Source organism: Elephantulus edwardii, unplaced genomic scaffold, assembly GCF_000299155.1.
Source record: "Elephantulus edwardii isolate Elephantulus edwardi_28Jun2011 unplaced genomic scaffold, EleEdw1.0 scaffold00411, whole genome shotgun sequence".
NCBI lineage: Eukaryota > Metazoa > Chordata > Mammalia > Macroscelidea > Macroscelididae > Elephantulus > Elephantulus edwardii.
Window position 1 is genome coordinate 182730 of NW_006400161.1, and position 20366 is coordinate 203095.

The 20366-nt window shown below is 38.9% G+C and overlaps 1 protein-coding gene across 1 annotated transcript in view; it reads right to left on the reverse strand.

The window, feature by feature from the left end:
- LOC102847055 (serine palmitoyltransferase 1-like) overlaps nucleotides 1-20366 on the reverse strand; it is a 177256-nt gene that overhangs the window by 90119 nt on the left and 66771 nt on the right. The window contains exon 6 of the mRNA XM_006902433.1: nucleotides 17720-17852. Coding sequence (XP_006902495.1) covers nucleotides 17720-17852 — 133 coding nt within the window. The remainder of the gene's footprint in view (nucleotides 1-17719; nucleotides 17853-20366) is intronic.

Genomic DNA, 20366 nt, shown 5'->3' on the forward strand with positions numbered 1-20366 from the left:
AAAGAATTTAATAAAATGATACCAATAAAACCTTACCTCTCAATAATCACATTGAATGAGAATGGTTTAAATGCACCACTGAAGAGAAAAAGAGTAGCAGATTGGATAAAAAAAACAATCCATCAATATGTTTCCTATGAGAGACATATCTGAAAAATGAAGATAAAGACTAAAAATAAAAGGATGGGGGAAAAAATATACCAAGCAAATGGCAACCAAAAAAACAAAAAAAAAAGCAGGTGTAGCGATACTAATCTCTGATAAAGTAAATTTCAATGCAAAAACCATCACAAAAGACAAAGGTCACTACATAATGCTCAAAGGGTCAATAGAACAAAAGGAGATAACAATACTGAATATCAGTGCACCAAATCAAAGACCAGAAAAATACATAAAACAAAGATTAACAAAACTGAGAAACGAAATAGACAACAATACTACAGTACTTGGAGATTTCAAAACACACCTCTCAAGAAAAGATAGAACTACCAGAAAGAATCTCAACAAAGACACTCAAAAATTTTTTTTTTCTATAATTATATTTTATTAATTTTCATAAACATTTACAGAGATTTTGGGCCTCCACTCACTCATTGTTGCACTATTCTCTCTACCCTCCTCCCAGTTTGTTCTTGTCCAAACGCCACAGTGCTTGTCAAAGCCAGTTCTGATTAATCTTCTTTGTCAGTGTATCCTTTGCCATTCCCTATCACTCCTCCCTGAGAGAGACTTCACCCTGAGTCATAAGGAGACACTCAAAAATTAAACCACACAATAAACAAACTCAATCTCATAGATAATTATAGGCTAATGCACTCCAAAAAAGCACAATATACCTTCTTTCCCAATGTTCCTGGAACATTCTCCAGAATAGATCACATTCTAGGTCACAAGGCAAGCATCAACAAATTCAAAAACATAGAAATTATACAAAGTATCTTCTAGACCACAACACCACAAAATTAGAAATTAACAATGAGAATAAAGAAGAAAAAAGATCATATATTTGAAAGCAGAACAACAACTTACTTGCACATGACTGGGTACAAGAAGAAATTTAAAAGTTTCTTGAAACAAATGACAATGAAAACACTACTTACTCTGGGAAACAGCCAAAGCAGTAATCAAAGGTCAATTTACAGCAATAAGCAAACACATCAAAAGGCAGGAAAACTTGACCATTGACTCTCTAACCCAACATCTTCAGCAAATTAAAAAAGAACAGCAAGAAAACCCGATACCCTCTAAAAAAACTGAAATTATAAAAATTAGAGCAAAAATAAATGAAATAGAAAACCAAAAAACAATTGAAACTATTGATTCTTTGAGGTCAATAAAATTGACAAACCATTACCAAAACTCACAAAAGAAAAAAAGGAGAGGACACAATCCAAATAAGAGATGAATCAGGCAACAACACAACAGAACCAACTAAAATAAAAAAGCTAACATTAGAGTATTATGAAAAACTATACTCAAACAAATATGAAAACTTAGAGGAAATGGCACTTTCTCAAAAAGTTGCAGATAGAGATACCATTTGACCCAGCAATTCCACTACTGGGAATATACCCCGAAGAGACCATAACTGACATCCAAGCAGATATATGCACACCCATGTTTATTGCAGCTTTGTTCACAATAGCAAGGAGTTGGAAACAACCTAAGTGCTCATCAACAAACGAATGGCTAGAGAAGCTGTGGTATATTCGCACAATGGAATACTATGCTGCATTGAAAAACAAGGAACTCATGCAATATTATTCAAAATGGTTGACTCTGGAGAACATTATGCTGAGTGAAATATCCCAGTCACAAAAGGACAAATATTGCATGGTGCCACTGTTGTAGAATAGGACTGATCTTGGGGTTGGGGAGAGACTGAGAAAAACTGGATAAACTGCATATACTGCAATGAAACAGATGAGGGAAAGAAAAATTTAAAAGCAATGTATGATAGGGTATTATGTTATCACAAGAGTCCACAATTAAGGTTGCATAGTGGAGTGTACCTGGGGAGGTGGGAGGGGTGCGGGGGGAATTGTATACCAAAGAAAGAATTTTTCTTTTACTTTTCAAAGAGAGGGGGGAAGCGGGGGGCGGGGGGAGGGCTGGGCAGGGAGAAAAGTGCAACAATGAATGAATGGAAATCCAAAATCTCTGCAAATGTTCATTAAAATTATTAAAATAAAATCTAAAAAAAAAGACAAATTGCATTGGGAAAGTCTGCTCTCGGAGACCTCTCCAAAGTACTAAAGAGCAACAATGTCAGTATGGAGACTGAAGTGAGCCTGGTACAGGCTATGGTCTTTGCAATTACTTGTTATGCATCAGAAAGCTGAACAATGACTAGGGATGATAGATAGGAGAATTGATGCTTTTGAGGTGTGGTGCTAGAGAAGAGTATTGAATGTATGAATATATATTGATAGGAGAAAAACCAGGTTCATCCTGGAGACGGTGAAGCCAGGCTGCTCCTTGGAGCCAAGGATTCTGAAGCTTTGTCTCACATACTCTGGACATGTTTCAAGGTAGGATCAATCCTTGGAGAGGGATGTCATGCTTGGGAGGGTGGAGGGACAGTGCAAGAGAGGAAGACCCTCTATGAGAGAGACTGATTCAGTGACTTGGGTAATGGGGGTAGGTATATCAGAAAACAGTAAGATTGGCACAGGATAGAGCAAGGTTTAGGTTTAGGGTTATTTTAGGGTCAGTATGAGTCGCAAGTGACCTGACAGCACATAAACACAGCAACAGAGTGTGAAAATTATCAGACAATATCACTAATATCACACGCAAACAAAATGCTGTTGAAGATTATCCACAAACAACTGGAACAATACAATAAGAGAACTACCAAAAATACAAGCTGGGTTTAGAAGAGGCTGTGGTACTAGAGACATTATTGCCAATGTCAGATGGATCTTGACACAAAGCAAAGACTACCAGAGGAATGTCTGTGTTTCACTGATTATGTAAAGGCATTAACTCCGTGGATCACAACAAACAGTGGCTAACCTTGAGGACAATGAGAATCTGAGAATGCCTGATTGTGCTTATGTTAAACCTATACTTGGACCAGGAAGCAGTTCTCTGAAAAGAGCAAGTAAACACTGTATGGTTCAAAATCAGGAAAGGAGTGCATTAGGGTTGTACCCTTTATCCTTATCTTTTCAATCTATACGCAGAACAGTTCATGCAGGACACCAGGCTTTATGAGGAGGACTCATCAACAACCTGAGTTAAACAGATGATACAACCTTGCTTGCTGAAACTGAGAAGGACCTGAAGGGCTTACTGCAGAAAGTTAAGGACTGTAGTCTTCAATATGGATTGAAGCTTAACCTCAAGAAGACAAAGAGTCTCACTATTGGGCCAATTGGTAGAACAATGATAGATGGAGAAGAGACTGAGGTTGTTAACAGTTTCAGGTTGCATGGCTCCAGATTCAACACTAATGGCACCAGCAGTTAGAAAATCAAATGGCAACTTGCAAGGACCTCTCCAGAGCACTCACAGAAAAACAACAATATCAGTCTAGAGACTAAGGTGCGTCTGATCCAGGCCATGCTCTTTGGAATTATGTGCTATTCATCAGGGAGCTGAACAATGACTAAAGATGAAAACTAAGAATTGATCCCTTTGAATCGTGGTGCTGGAGAGGAGTCTGGAACCACAGATGACCAAGAAAACAAAAAGAGGTCTGTTTAGGAAAGGGTAAAACCAAGTTTCTCCTCAGAGGTTAGAATTTTGAGCCTCTGTCTAACATGTGGGCACGTGGCCAGGAGGGACCAGTCCTTGGAGAAAGATACCATGCTTGGAAGGGTGGAGGGACAGTGCAGGATGAGATGGACTGATACAGTAACTGGGGCAGTGGGAGGAGGTGTGTCAGAGACAGTGAGACTGGATCCGGACAGGGCAGGCTTCAGAGCTGTTGTATATAGAGTCACTATGAGTTGCAGGTGACTTGATGGCGGATAACAACAAGAACAATAGCAACACATTTACTGATTTTCATTCCTTTTCCCTCCACCCTTCCCACTTCTGATACACTCTTTCTGGGTGGAATAGTTTTTAATCTTTTTGTAATAGTACATTAATAGAATTATCTGTCCTTTTGTGACTGACTTATTTCATGCAACATCTTGATAGATCCATGTTGTACAGTGTTTTGTGAATTTTCAAACAAGGTTTATTTTTTAATGTTGCGTGTTAGTGTTTCTGTTTTCAACTTATATTCAGAATGTAAACGTAACAGTGACTAAATGTTATTTCTATCCCTAAATTTCAAAGAAATGTCAAACTGTTTTCTATAGAGATTATTACAACTCAACACGAAGAAAACCAAAATCCTCATCACTGAGGTAATAGGCAACATTATGTTGAATAGAGAAGAGACTGAAATTATCCATAATTTCATCTTATTTGGATCCACATCTTAGCTCCCACAGTTAGGAGATCAGGAGATAGACTACACTGGGAAAGTCTGCCGTCTAAAGAAACCACATGTATACCCATGGTCAGAAAAAGCAATATTAAAGAGATGGAAAAAAACTAAGTGTTCATCTAAGATAAACTACTGTATATTCACAAAATGAAACATTATGAAACACTAAAAAAGTTTAAATTCACAAAATAGTGCATAATATTTGTATGCAATTTGTTTTTCACATTGGATCTTCCCAATTTCTTTTACACACCCCTCCCAGGACCCATCAAATTGTGCAACCCTATGATTATCCTCCATCCTTACCCCTCACTTTGCCCTCCCACCTGGGTCCTCATATACATTTTACTAACTATCTTTCTATTTCTACAATAATGGTCTTATACAGTATTTGCTCTTATGGTACTGAGTTAGTTCACTTAGCACAAAGCTCTTCAGTTCCTCCCAAGTTAGGTAGTAATTTTCAAAATCATTGCTCTTGCATGCTGCATAGTATTCCATTGTGTGAATGTACCATAATTTCTCAAACCATTTAACCATGGTTGCACATCTGGCCTGCTTCCTTGTTCTTGTGATTATGAATATCACCATTTACGCCTCAGATCTAAATTTCTAGGAGTATATTTCAAGCAGAGAGTACCAAAGGAATGTCTATCTGTGTTTCATTGATTATGCAAAGGCATTTGACTATGTGGATCACAACAAACTGTGGCGGACTGTGAGAAGAGAAGGAACCCAAGAACACTTGATAGTGCTTATGAAAAACCTATACTTGGACCAGGAGGCAGTCATCAGAACAAGGCAAGGAAACACTGCATGATTCAAAATTAGGAAAGGTGTACGCCAGGGATATGTCCTAAATCCTTATCTTTTCAAGCTATATGCAGAACAGAGAGGCTGGGCTCTATGAAAAATGTGGCATCAGGATTTGAGGAAGATTAGTCATGTTATGTAGATGACACAACCCTGATTGCTGAAACTGAGGAGGACCTGAAGCACTTGCTACAGAAGGTCGAGGACTGCAGTCTGAAATATAGATTGAAGCTCAATATCAAGAAAACAAAGATTCTCACCACTGGGCCCATTGGTAACATCATGCCAGATGATGAAGAAATTTAGATTGTTAACAGCTTCAGTTTGCTTGGCTCCACAATCAACACTCTTGGTATCAACAACCAGGAAATTAAAAGATTAACTATATCAGGATAGTCTGCTGTGAGAGACCTCTCCAAAGTACTGAGGAGCAACGATGTCAGTCAGGAGATTAAGGTGCACCTCAATCAGGCCATGGTCTTTGCAATTACTTGCTATGTATCAGAAAGCTGAACAATGACTAGGGATGATAGAAGGAACTGATGCCTTTGAGCTATGATACTGGAGGAGAGTATTGAATATACCATGGTCTGGTAGGAGAACAAACAGGTTTGTCCTAGAGAGGGTAAAACCAGACTGCTCCTTGGAAGCAAGGATTCTGAAGCGTCATCAACATACTTTGAAATACCGCAATGAGTGACCAGTCCTTGGAGAGAGACGTCATGCGTGGGAGGGTAGAAGGACAGTGTAGAGGGGAAAACTCTTGATGAGATGGACTGACTCAGTGACTGGTGTAAAGGGGATAGATGTGTTTGAGACAATAAGGTTGGCTCAGGATAAAACAGAGTATAGGGCTAGTGTACATAGGCTCACTATGAGTCGCAAGGAACTTCACAGCACATAACAACAAAAACAACGTATTCCAAAGAGTGTGATAGCTGGGTCACATGGAAATTCTATGTTCAGCTTTTTGAGAAAACATCAAACTGCCTTCCAAAGAGGTACTACTGTTTTACAATCACATCAAGAGTTTGGCATAGGATCTTTTCAATCCAGTATGATTTTTTTTAAAGTTCCCTATTGGTGAGCTATTTCTGAATAATCTTCTATAGGATTTTACTTGATGATAGTATTCCTCAGTACTTTCTGAAATGGTTTAGTGTTGACCAATTCTTTTTTGGTACAGTGACTTTTTATATTCTTTTCATCTTCTTTTTATGCCTCCCACATAATTGCAGATTTTGCCCATAAAATCCTTTACTATTTCAACTTCAGAGCTGAATTTATTCAGTTCTTTCAACATGAGAAAAATCATTGAAAAAAAATTGAGTTCCAGGAATCGCTGAGTGCCAACTAACATGTTTCCACAAACTGATGAAGCCCTCGTCATATTCACTAGTTTATGGCAAGAAAGTTGGAACTAGCTATCTGGCCAATTGACTGAAAGAGATCCATATTTACTCTCAATTAAAAAAAGAAAAAATAAGGTGATCAGATTGTGGAAATTATCATCAATATAGTCAAAAGTATATATGCAAAACCAAGAGCCAATATCATTCTCAATGGAGAAAGACTAAAAGCATTTTTCTTCGCGAACAAGGACCAGACAAAGATGTCCACCGTTGCCACTTCTATTCAATACTGTACTAGAAGTACCTGCTAGGGAAGTATGACAAGAGAACGAAATAAAAGGCATCTCGATGGGCAAAGATATGGTTAAACTGTCACTCCATGCTTATGATATGATACTATACACAAAAAAACCCCAAAGACTCAACCATAAAACCAACAGAGCTAGTAGATCAATTTAGTAGAGGAGCAGGATACAAGATTAATATCCAAAAATTAGTGGGATTCCTCTACAGTAACAGAGAGTAACGCACAAGAAAGCAATACCCTTTACAACAGCCAACCACAAATTGAGATACTTGGGAGTGAACCTAACTAGAGACACAAAAACCTATACAAAGAAAACTAAAGAACATTTCTGTGAGACATAGTACAAGACCTAAATAAATGGAAAACTGTTCCCTTTTCATGGATAGGAAGACTCTATATTTTGAAAATTACAATCCTACTACCAAAAGCATTCTACATATTCAATGTAAGCCCAATACACACTTCAAACTCATTTTTCAAGGAGCTCAAAAGGGAAATTGCTGTACCTTCTAAAGATTAAATCTCTGTGCTCATCAAAAACATTTTCCAACACGGTGAAAAGAAAACTTACTGACTGGGAACAAACATTTGGCAATACCAACTCAGACAAGGGTCTCATAATGAAATTTTACCTAATATTCCTGGGCTTCCAGAAGAAAAAGACTGATAATCCAATTACAGAATGGGAAGAGACATGGAAAGACTTCACAGAGGAAGACATTCGGATGGCCAGCAATCACTGGCAATAAGACAGATGCAAATGAAAACCACAATGTGATACCATCTTACCCTAGTTGCAGTGACAAAGTTTAGCAGGGCAGCAAGTAATAAATGTTGGAGAGGATGGATATGGCAAAATAGGAACTCTTATACATTGCTGGTGAGATTGTAAAATGGTACAACCACTATGGAAGGCAGGCGTTTCCTCAAAAAGTTGAACACAGAACTTCCATATGACCTAGCTCTTCCACTGCTTGGAATATACCCTGAGAAAATGAGAACTGAGGCACATCAACATTAAATGCAGCATTATTCACCACAGCAAGAACATGGAAACAGCCCAAATGCTCAACCACAATGGAATGGATTAAGAAATTATGGTACATTCACAAAAAGGAATACTATGCAGCACAAAGAAGCAATGATTTTGTCAACTACTGCTGTACAGAGATAACTTGTTGTTGCTGTGATACTAAACACTGTGACACTGATATGTCAAATGCAATAATGGTTACCCATGGTGGACAGTGTTTGTTGGCACCTCCATACCAAAACAGGCTTGGAAGCAGGAGTGGCATCCACGTCTGAAACAGCTTGCCTCCAGAAACTCTACAAACTTAGAGAAACAATGAACATTATACAGGTATTCAGATCTTTCATTCATAGGGTAGCAATGAGTCATCTATGACTCAACGGCACTTAACAACAAAAATAACCTAACATGGGAGGGACTGGAGAGCATTATGCTGAGTGAACAAACTCATTCTCATAAAGACAAATACTGTATAAGACCTTTACTGAAGAATGAGTACAAGGATCCAAAGAGAGGAGGGGGGACTTAATCATAGGGTTACACAAAATGATGGGTGGAAGAAGGGATGGGGAAAGAAAAGGGGAAAGATCTTGTATGAAAAATGATGTACATCAACTTTATAAACTTTTGTGCGTAAACCAATATGTAAAATTAAAAAGAATAATTGAAGAAAAAGTATCACATGGAAGTAATTATTCCATTATAACATGGAAGATTTATATAAAAGTGGCTTGCACAGCACACTGATAGGAAACTTTCAAGCTAGATTCAGAAGAGGCCTTGCAAAGAGGGATTATCATTGTTGATGTCAGACCGATCTTGGTTGAAAGCAAATTATATCAGAAAGACGTTACCTGGATTTTATTGAATATGAAAAGACATATTTTGTTTGACTGTGTGGATCATAACAAACTGTGGCTGACTCTGAGAAGAATGGGAATCCCAAAATACTTGATCATGCTAATGAGAAACCTATACTTGGACCAAGAAGCAGTAGTGAGAACAGAGCAAGGAAACACTACATGGTTCAAAATTGGGAAGGGCGTGCACCTGTCTCCATGCCTTTTCAACCTGTATGCTGAACAGATTATCCGAGAGGCTGGGCTCTATGAGGAGAAATGTGGGGTCAAGATTGGTGGAAGAGCTATCAAAAATCTGCGTTACACAGACGACACAACCCTGCTTGCTAACACTTGAGGAGGACCTGAAGCACTTGCTGCAGAGAGTCAAGGACTGCAGCCTCCAATATGGATTGAGGCTCAATGGCAAGAAGACATGAAAGATTCTCACCACTGGACCAACTGGCAGCATCAGGATGGATGGTGAAGAGACTGAGATTGTTCACAGCTTTAGTCTGCTTGGCTCCACGGTCAACTCTCTTGACACCAGTAGCCAGGAAATTAAAAGACATATTGCCATGGGAAAGTCTGCTGTTAGGGACCTCTCCAAAGTACTGACGAGCAATGGTGTCTCTCTGGAGACTAAGGTGTGTCTTTGCTATCACTTGTTATGCATCAGAGAGTTCGACAGTGACTAAGGAGGACAGAAGGAGACCTGATGCCTTTGAGCTGTGGTGCTGGAGAAGAATATTGAGGATATCACTGACTGCAAGGAAAACAAATAGAATCATCCTGGAAAGGGTTAAACCAGGCGGCTCCTTGGAGGCAAGGATTCTGAGGCTCCGTCTAACATACTTTGGACATGTTGTAAGGAGGGACCGGTCCTTGGAGAGGGACATCATTCTTGGTAGTGTGGAGGGACAGCGCAAGAGGGGAAGGCCCTCTATGAGGTGGATTGATTCAGTGACTGGGGTAATCGGGATGGGTGTGTCAGAGACACTGTGATTGGCACAGGACAGAACAGAATTTAGGGCTGTTGTACAGGGTCGCTACGAGTTGCAAGCGACCCGAAGGCACATAACAACATGAAAAGACATTTGACAGTGTAGATGGATCATAACAAATTATGGTTAACACTGTGCTCATGTGAACCTATGCATAGATCAAGAGGTCATTTTCTTAACATAATAAGGGGATCCTGCGTGGTTTAAAATCAGAAAAAGTATATTTCAGATTATATCCTTTCTCCATCCTATTCAGTCTATATATATAATGAGCAACTAATTCTAGAGGATGGATTTTATGAAGAAGAATATGGTATTAAGATTGGAAAAATATTCAAAACCATCTCCATAATGAAGATGACATAATCTTTCTTGCAGAAGGTGAAAAAGACTTGAAACACTTGTTTAGGAGGATCAAAGACTGTAATCTTCAATATGGATTATTATCTCTCTATCAAGAAAATAAAAGTCCTCACCACTGGATCAATAGGCAAAATCATGAAATATAGAGAAAAAACTGAAGTTCTCAATTATTTCCTTTTTCTTCCATATGTAATCAACACCCAAGGGAGTAGCAGTCAAGACTTCAAAAGACGTATTACACTGGGAAAAATTAGCAATCAAAGACCTTTCCAAAGTTCTAAACAACAAGGATGTCAGTTTTAGACTAAAGTTCACCTAAATAGAGTACTAGTCATTTTAAATTGCTTCCTATGTCTGAAAGTTGGAGTGTGTATTAAGTAAGATTGAAGAACTACTGATGTCTCAGAATTATGGTCTTGGTGAACAGTACTAAATAGTCCAAGGATTACCAAAAGAAACAACAAATCCGTCTGGGAGGAAGTGTTATAGAGTGTTCCTTAGAGGCAAAGAGGGAAAAACTTTTGTCTCATATACTTTGTGGTTCTTTCAGGAGGCGCAAGTCCTTGGAAAAAAGACATCATGCTGGAAAAGGCAGAGGTTCAGAGAAGAGCAAGACCTTTTATGAGATTGACTCACAAGATGATAATGATAATGAGCTTCAGCATGATGGTGATCACATGATCCTGGAGCAGGACAGGGCAGGATTCAGATCTATTTTTCACATGGTCACTATGGGTCATAGGTGAAACAACCTGAACAACAAAAACTCTTTCCTTATATGGCCACTATGAGTCAGAATTAAGAGCAGCAGTTTGGTTTTTGGTTTTGTCTTCCAAAACCAAACTTTTAGTTAGCAGTCAGTGCTTAATTATTCTCTTTGGGGATGTCAAGAATTCTATAGCTGGCAAAAACAGTCTTCAGGAATAAAACAGAATCAAATCAGTCTCACTTATACAAAAACTAAGAGAACTTGTTACTAACAAATTGATCTTGTCACTAGCAAATTGATCTCAAAAGTTATACAAAAAGAAACAGAAATATCCTAAAAGGAGGAACACTGCAATATCAGAAAGAATGATTACATAAGGAAAATATGAGCTATAATTCACTTTTCTTTCTCAATATAAGCAGTGGAAATATTAAAACAATTATGATGCAGACAAGACAAAAGGATATTTTTCCTTTACTTGAAAAGGTAAATAAATTTTTTCCCCTTTGCATGACAAGGCAAATAAAAGGAATTTCTCTTTGCCAAATATACACACACCTATGTGCTGTTGTTGCTATTAGGTGCCATCAAGTCGAGTACGACTCATAGCAATCTTATAAACAAAAGATCTGAACCTAATCCTGTCCTGTGCCATCCTCACACATCCTGACACACAAGAGCCCACTGCAACAGTCACCTTGTCAATTCACTGGCTTCCTCTTTTACACTGACTCTCCACCCTTCCGAACATTATGTTCTTCTCCAAGGAACAGCAACTCCTAACAATATGTCCAAAGTATGCGAGGTAAAGCCTCATCATTCTTGCCTCCAAAGAGTACTCTGGCTGCATTACCTCCAGGACATATCTGTTCATTCTCTTGGCCATTCATGGCATGTTCAGTGCTATTCTCCAGCATCACAGGTCAAAGGCATCAATTATTTTTCTGTAATCCTTATTCATTGCCCAGGTCTCAAAAGCATAGGTAGTAATCAGAAAGACTATGGCCTGAACCAGACATACCTTATAACTCAAACTGACATCACTACTCCTCAATAATTTGGAAAAGTTCCTAACTGAAGATTTTCCCATTGCACTGTCGCCTTATTTTCTGACTGCTCGTACCAAAGCTGTTAATTGTGGATCCAAGCAAGATGAAGCTGTTGACAGTTTCAATCTCCTCTCCATCAGTCATGGCACTGCCTACTGGTCCAGTGGTCAGAATTTTTGTTTTCTTGATATTGAGACGCAATCCATACTGAAGGCTGTATTCCTTGACTTTCTCCAACAAGTGCTTCAAATCCTCCTCACTTTCAGTTAGCAAGATTGTGTCATCTGCATAACCCAGGTTATTGGTGAGTCTCCCCCTCCAGTCCTGATGCCACACTCCTCTTCATAGAGTAGAGCTTCTTGGACAATTTGCTCAGCATATAGATTGAACAGGTATGGAGACAGAATACATCCCTAACACACTCCTTTCCCAATTCCAAACCATGGAGTGCTCTCCTGCTCTGTTCGCACAATAGCCTTGTGATCCAGGTATATAGGTTCCTCATGAGCAACATCAAGTGCTCTGGGATTCCCATTCTTCTCAATGTCAGCCACAATTCATCATGATCCACACAGTCAAATACCTTTGCATAGTCAATAAAACACAAATAGACATTCTTCTGGCATTCCTTACTTTCAGAGAGGATCCATCTGACATCAGCAATGATATCACTGGTCCCACGGTCTCCTCTAAATCCCACTTGAACTTGTGGCAATTCCCAATCTATATACTGTTCCAGTCATTCTTAAAGTATATTCAGCAGTTATTTTGTAAGCATATGCCATCAATAATATTGTTCTATAATTTCCACATTCAGTTGGATCACCCTTCTTGGGAATAGGAATAAATACAGACCTCTTCCAATCGATTGGTCAGACAGTTATCCTCCAAATATCCTGGCATAAACTGATGAGTGCATCCAAGACTGCGATCTATTAAGTCAATTGGTATCCCATCAATTCTTGGGGCCTTACTTTTTTGTCAATGCCTTCAATCCAGCTTCCACTTCCTCTTTAATTGCCACTGGCTTCTGTTCAAATGGTACTTCCTGAAATTTTTCAATGTCAATCAATTCTGGTAGAATGACTCTGTGTATTCCCTCCATTTTCTTTTGATGCTTTCTGAGTCATTCAATGCACTGCCCATAGCATCTTTCAGCATTGAGAAGACCTAAATTTGTTTATCAGTTCTTTCAGCTTGAGAAATACAGGGCGAGTTCTTCTCTTTTTATTCTCCAATTCCAGCTCTCTGCACAATCCATTATAATAATTTCCTTTGGACTCCCAAGCTGCCCGCTGAAACTGTTCAGCTCTTCCACTTCAACAGTGTTTCCTTTAGATTTGGCTTCCTAATGTTCCAGTGCAATCTTTAGAGTCTCTCCTGACATCCATTTCATTTTTTTCCTTTCTCTTCTGTTTTTGTAACGACCTTTTGCTTTCTTCATGGATGATATCCTTGCTATCATCCCACAACTCATCTGGTCTTCTATCATTGGTGTTCAATGTCTCAAACCTATTCTTAAGATGATCATGAACTTCCAATGGAATTGATTCAAGATCATATCTTGGATTCTTTGACTTATTTTCATTTTCTTCAACCTCAATTTAAACCTGCATATGAGTAAATTGATGATCTGACCCACAGTCTGTCCCTGGCCTAGTTTTGACTGCTGATGTTGAACTTCTCCAACCATTTCTTCCATAAATACAGTCAATCTGATTCCCATGCAGCCCAATGGGTGAAATCCACATGTAAAGTTGTCTTTTATGTCTTTCAGAAAAAGTATGTGGAATGATTAAATCATTATAAATACAAAATTCAATCACTCTATTTCCAACCTCATTCCTATCATCAAGCCCATATTTTCCAACTAGTGTTCCTTCATCACTGCTTCCTACTTTTGCATTCCAGTCACCAATTATCATTAACGCATCCTGATTGCATGTTTGGTCAACTTCACACTACAAAATCTGGTAAAAATTCTGAATTGTTTCCTCTTTGGCAACAGATGTAGGAGCATATACTTAATAGTTGTGTTAAAGGGTCTTCCCTTTATGCATATGTATACTATCACTCACAACACTGTATTTCAGGATAGAGCTTAAAATTGGCTTTTTGACTATGAAAGCAACACCATTCTTCTGTTTTTCACTCAAAGTGGCCTTAGCTGGTCCAGTGCATCTCACTAATGCCTACTATTGTCAATATTCATGTGTTCCATTTCATTTCTAACAAAATCCAATTTTCTAACATTCAAGCTAAGAACATTCCATGTACCAACTGTTAAATGATGTTTGTTATTGATTTTCCTCATTTCAACTTACAATCTGGGCTCTACCTCTGTTGTTGTTGTTGTTATGTTCTGTCGAGTCGCTTGCAATTCATAGCAACCCTATGTACAACAGTCCTAAACCATGCTCTATCCTGTGACAATCTTACTGTCTCTGACATATCTACTACCCATTATCCCAGTCACTCAATCAATCCATCTCATCAAGGGTCTTCCTGTCTTGTTCTGTCCTTCCCCCCTCCCAAGCATAGTATCCTTTCCCAAGGACTGGTCCCAACTTGAAACATGCCCAAAGTATGTCAAACGAAGCTTCAGAATCCTTGCCTCCAATGGATAGCTTGGCTTCACCCTCTTCAGGACAAACCTGTTCGTTCTCTTAGCAATCCATGGTATATTCAATACTCTTCCCCAACACTACAGCTCAAAGGCATCAATACTCCTTCTATCATCCCTAGTCAGTGTCCAGCTCTCTAAAAAATAGCAAGTGATGGCAAAGACCATGGTCTATATCAGGTACACCTTAGTCTCCAGACTGATATCGTTGCTCTTCAGTACTTTAGAGAGGTCTCTAACTGCAGACTTTTCCATCGCAATATGCCTTTTAATTTCCTGGCTGTTGGTGCTAAGAAGGTTGACTGTGGAGCCAAGCAAACTAAAGCTGTGAACAATCTCAATCTTTTCGCCATCCATCATGATGCTGCCTATTGGCCCAGTGGTGAGAATCTTTGTGTTCTTGATATTGAGCTTTAATCCACACTGAAGACTATAGTCCCTGACCTTACACAGCAAGCACTTCAGGTCCTCTTCAGTTTCAGCAAGCAGGGTTGTGTCATCTGCATATTGCAGATTGCTGATGAGTCTTCCTCCAAGCCTGATGTCACATTTCTCCTCATAGAGCCCAGCCTCCCAGATAAACAGTTCTGCATAAAGATTGAAAGGTAGGGAGACAGGACACATCCCTGGCATACAACCTTCCCAATTTTGAACCATGCAAAGTTTCCTTGCTCTGTTCTGATGACTGCCTCCTGGTCCAAGCACAAGTTTCGCATTAGCATGATCAAGTGTTCTTGATACAACCTATGCGCAAGAGCCTATGGAGATAAAGGAAGAAGTAGAAATTTCTTTGAAAGAACTGACAAAAACTAAGGCCCCAGGAATTAACTGTATACCAATTGACATATTTCAACTAACAGATGCTACCCTTGATGTGCTTATCAAGTTATGCCAAGAAATCTGGAGGACAACCACTTGGCCAACTGACCAGTAGAGATCTGTATTTGTTCCCATTCCAAAGAAAGGTGATCCGAAAGAGTGTAGAAATTATTGAACAATATCATTAATATCACATGTAAGTGAGATTTCTGCTAAAGATTATACAAAAACAACTGGAACAGCACATCAACAGAAAACTACCAAAAGTGCAGGCGGGGCTTAGAAGGGGTCATGGTACTAGGGATATTATAGCTAATTTCAGATGGATCTTAGCTGAAAGCAGGGAGTCCCAGAGGAATGTCTATCTGTGTTTCATTGATTATGCAAAGGTGTTAGACTGTGTGGATCACAACAAACTGTGGCTCTACATCTACAGTACCATAAATACACTCTTTGTTTAGTGTTCATAGGGTTTTCAAAAGTCTTTTATTTAGGAAATAGATGGTCCATCCTGTTTCCTAGTCTGTCTTAATCAGGGAACTCCACCAAAACCCATCCATGATGGGAAATCCTTTTGGAATTTGACACACCAGTGGTAAAGATTTCAGTATCACGGCAACCCCAAGTAACTGCAGTACAACAAACTGACAGACAAGTGCTGTACCACTTATAACAACATTCTTTCTAAACATAATCAATAGCAGGCCCTCAGGTCTATGGCACACAGGCCCAAACAAATTTTAAATACAAAGGCCTGCCCACCAGATTCTATTTGCCTACACAGAGGCTTCCCACTCAGGCTGATTGTCAATGAGATCAGACACAGTTAATCAGGTTATACTTGACTGCTAACAAAATTTAGAAATATCCAAATAGTTTACCCCATTTTCTAGTAAATTACAAACACTTACCGACCAGGATCCAACTTCGTCAAGGTAAAGGCTCACACACCTATGTATGTATGTGCATATACTGTTGTTCTTTCTTGTCCTATACCACCATGTTGGAACCAACTCATACTTGACCCCTCAGTAGGTTTTTAGACTGTAAACTGCTCAGCAAGAAATCATCCATCTTTCTCCACTGGTGTAGTGAGTGCATTCGAACCACTTGCCTTTGGGCTGACAGCACAACTCCTTACACACAAGGCCACTAGTGCTCCCTACAGACAGACAGACAAGACACACACCCCAACACACATAATTTGTCTCTATATGTATAAATTAGGATGCCTTTGCCATGTATTTTTCTCCTTGAACACACACACAATTTGTCATTGTCCCTCCAACACACATAATTTGTCTCTATATGTATACATTAGGATGCCTTTGCCATGTATTCTTCTCCTTGGACACACACACACAAATATATATATTTTTTCAGAGAAAAGAAATACATATTTTTGCTAAATATTATTGTTATGTGCCACTGAGTTGGAAGTAACTCATAACTGACCCTCCAGCTAGTCTTCAGAGTCTGTATCTCGCAGAGGAGGAAAATGTCCATCTTTCTCGTAAGGAGCAACTGGTGTATTTGAACCTCTTATCTTAGCAGTACAACTCCTTACCACTAAGCCACCAGAGTTCCCTTTGCTAAACAGACATAAACAGATCTAATACATATATACACAGACACATACACATACATGTTTTTGCTATCAGTTGCCACTGTGTTGACTAAGACTCATAACAACTTAATGAACAACAATAGATACGAACATTTAACAACCCTTGTCTTCCTTACCATTTCCTACATGCTGAAGTCCATTGTTACAGTCATTGTGTCAATTCATCTTGTTGGAAGTTCTTACTCTCCTTCTCTGACCCTCTACCTTTCCTGGCATGATGTATTTTTTCCAAGGACAAGCCCCCTCTTTACAATATATGCCCAAAGTATGTGAGATGAAGTTTCATCATCTTTTCCTCTAAGGAACATCTTGGTTTGCGATCTAGACATCAATAAATCGTAACAGTAGACAATGCTATACTAACACATAAGTATTTTTTCTAATAGAAATTCAAAACTCACTGTCATTGACTTGGAAACAATTCATAGCTCACATTCTATTGGGCTTCCAAGGCTGTCAAGTATACAGAAGGGGACTGCTCGTTTTTCTTCCTCGGTAGATTTAAATGAACACATTTAGGTTAGCAGAGCAACTTGCTATGGGCCACAACACCAGAGCTTTCCTTTTAATCAAAGTCTAAAAATTTTGTAAAATTACTTGGGACTATTATACCTTTATTTTTATAAAAACCCGAAGTACTTCAGGCAAATATCCTCACATCAAAAAATTCTCTAAGAGGATCAATATTATTTCCAAAGAAATTCTGATTAGAAATTTAGGAAATAGTTACTTACACAAACACAATGTCCCCTCGCTTAGAGTAAGCAGGAATAGCACTAGCAATTGTTGCAAATCCATATGAGTATATAATGGCCTCTTCTGTCTTCATAAATTTTGCCAGGTGGTCTTCCAAATCCAAATGCACATCTATTTCAAGAGAAAAATATTAAATAATTACATTACTTTAGTGCTCCTTTGAGGCAAGGACAGCAAGGTTTCAAGGCCATTTCTTGAACAGGGACATCACGAGTGGAAAGGTGGATGGTCAACAAAAGATCCTCAATCAAATGAAATGATACAGTGACTGCAGCAACAGACTAAAATGTATTGGGGACAATAAGGATGACACAAGTGAGGATAGGGTTCAGATCTGTTGTTCACAGGGTCACTATGAGTCATACTTGACATGATGACTTCTAACAACAACAACAATTCTTCTTACGTCTTGCAAAAATGGCATAGTGTGGGTATCACAGTCTGACCTTCCCCCAATGTCACTAGGGGAAGAGAGATCCAATCAGTAGCCTGTCCCTCTATGCCCCAAAATTTTTACCAACACTCAATAATTCAGGAAGCTTCAAAAACAGTTGAAAGGAACGTCACGCTACCAAAAGAATTCATCCAATTCATCAACACAGGACTATTCCAGAAAGCACATGATCAAGAACCAAAGTACTGAAAGGAGAAGTCCAGGTTGTACTGAAGAAAGGTACTGGCAAAAAAGAAGGCTCTTGGAATTTAGAGAATTATAAGAACAGAAGTCCTGGTCGTGCTCACTAACCTAAGCCAAAATATCTAGAAGACCTGTCCAACTAGCTGGAAGAGATTTATATTTGCCCCATTCAAAAAAAAGGAGATATAAAAATGTATGGAAGTTCCTGAACAATATCATTCATATCACATAAGTACAATCTGGCTGAAGATTATTTAGAACAACTGGAACAGAGCCTAGACAGAGAATTGCTAGGGTGCATTTTTTTTGAGACAAGGATGGTAAAACTTTGTTTCACATACTTTAGGCCTCTTATCAGGAGGAGTCAGTCAATTGTAGAAGAAAAGTAGTGGGTTAGCAAAAGACAGGAAGATATTCAATGCGACAAACTGACATCATGAGTAGAACAATGGGCTAAACCAGCAGATTGTGAGAATGGTGCAGATTAGGACAGGACTTTATTCTATTTTGCATGGAGTCACTGAGTCAGAGCTGATTCAATAGCACCTAACAACAATCACTAGTACAGACAAGATACTTTAATAAATGCAAGATCACCAAGTAATAACATGACTATGCTGCTTGACAAAATAATACAAATAAAACGAGGTAGCATGTAGCTACAACTGCTCTCTTTCTTGCTGACTAGGAGTCTTACAAGGTAGATAAAACGTTAAGATGTACCTCTATTTGAACTGGTGTAAATAACTTGGATTTTGTTTCTAACCTTTTCATCTTTAGAATTTCAAGCAAAATACTGAAGATCATTCAAAAATGGATAGAATAGTACACAGACAAGGAACTGCCAGAAGTTCAAGCTGTATTTAGAAGATGTCACGGCACCAGGGATATTACTTCTGAGATCAGATGGATCCTACCTGAAAACAAAGAATGCCAGAAGTATGTCTATCTATTGACCATGCGAAAGCATTTCACTGTGGATTATAACAGACAGTGACTCACACTAAGAAGAATGGGAATCTCAGAACACTTAACTGTGTGAAACCTATACCTACACGGAGAGACTACTGTGCAAACATAGCAAGGAAACCTGTACAGTTTAAAATTAAAAAAAGGTATGCATCAAGGCTGTATCCTTACTCCATACCTATTTAATCTGTATGCTGAGCACATTATTTGAGAAGCTGGACTCTATGAAGATAAATGTGATATCAGAATTGGAAGAAGACTCATTAATAACTTTTGTTATGTGGATGAAACAACCTTGCTTGGCAGGAGGACTTGAAGAACTTGCTGCTGAAAGTTAAGCACTGCTGCCTTCAATATGGATTGCACCTGAATATCAAGAAAACCAAAGTCCTTGCTACTTGGCCATCATAATTAACAGAGAAAAGACTAAAACTGTCAATGACTTCACCTTACTTAGATCCACAATCAATACATTTGGAACCAGCAGTCAGGAGATCAGGAAAAGTTTTGACTGGGCAAGTCTATGTCAGGGAGTTCTCCAAATTATTGAGCACAAATGATGTCAGTAAGAGGACTAAGGTACACTTGATTCGGGCCATGGTTTGGTTTTTTTCCCCCAGTAACTTGTTATATATATAAGTGGACAATAAATAAAGATGACAGAAGAATTGATGCCTTTGAACTGTGCTGTTGGAGAAGAGTACTGAAGATTCCAGGGATGGTCAAAAGAATAAATAGATATGTCTTTAAAAAAGTGCAATCAGTGTGATCATTTCAGGCAAGGATGGCAAAGCTTCATCTCACATATTTTAAGCATGTTTTTGTTGTTATGTGCCATTGAGTCGCTTGCGACTCATAGCAACCCTATGTACAACAGCGCTAAACTCTGCTCTGTCCTGTGCCAATCCCACTGTCTCTGACACACCCATCTCCATTACGCCGTCACGGAATCAGTCCACCTCATAGAGGGCCTTCCCCTCCTGCGCTGTCCCTCCACCATACCAAGCATGATGTCCCTT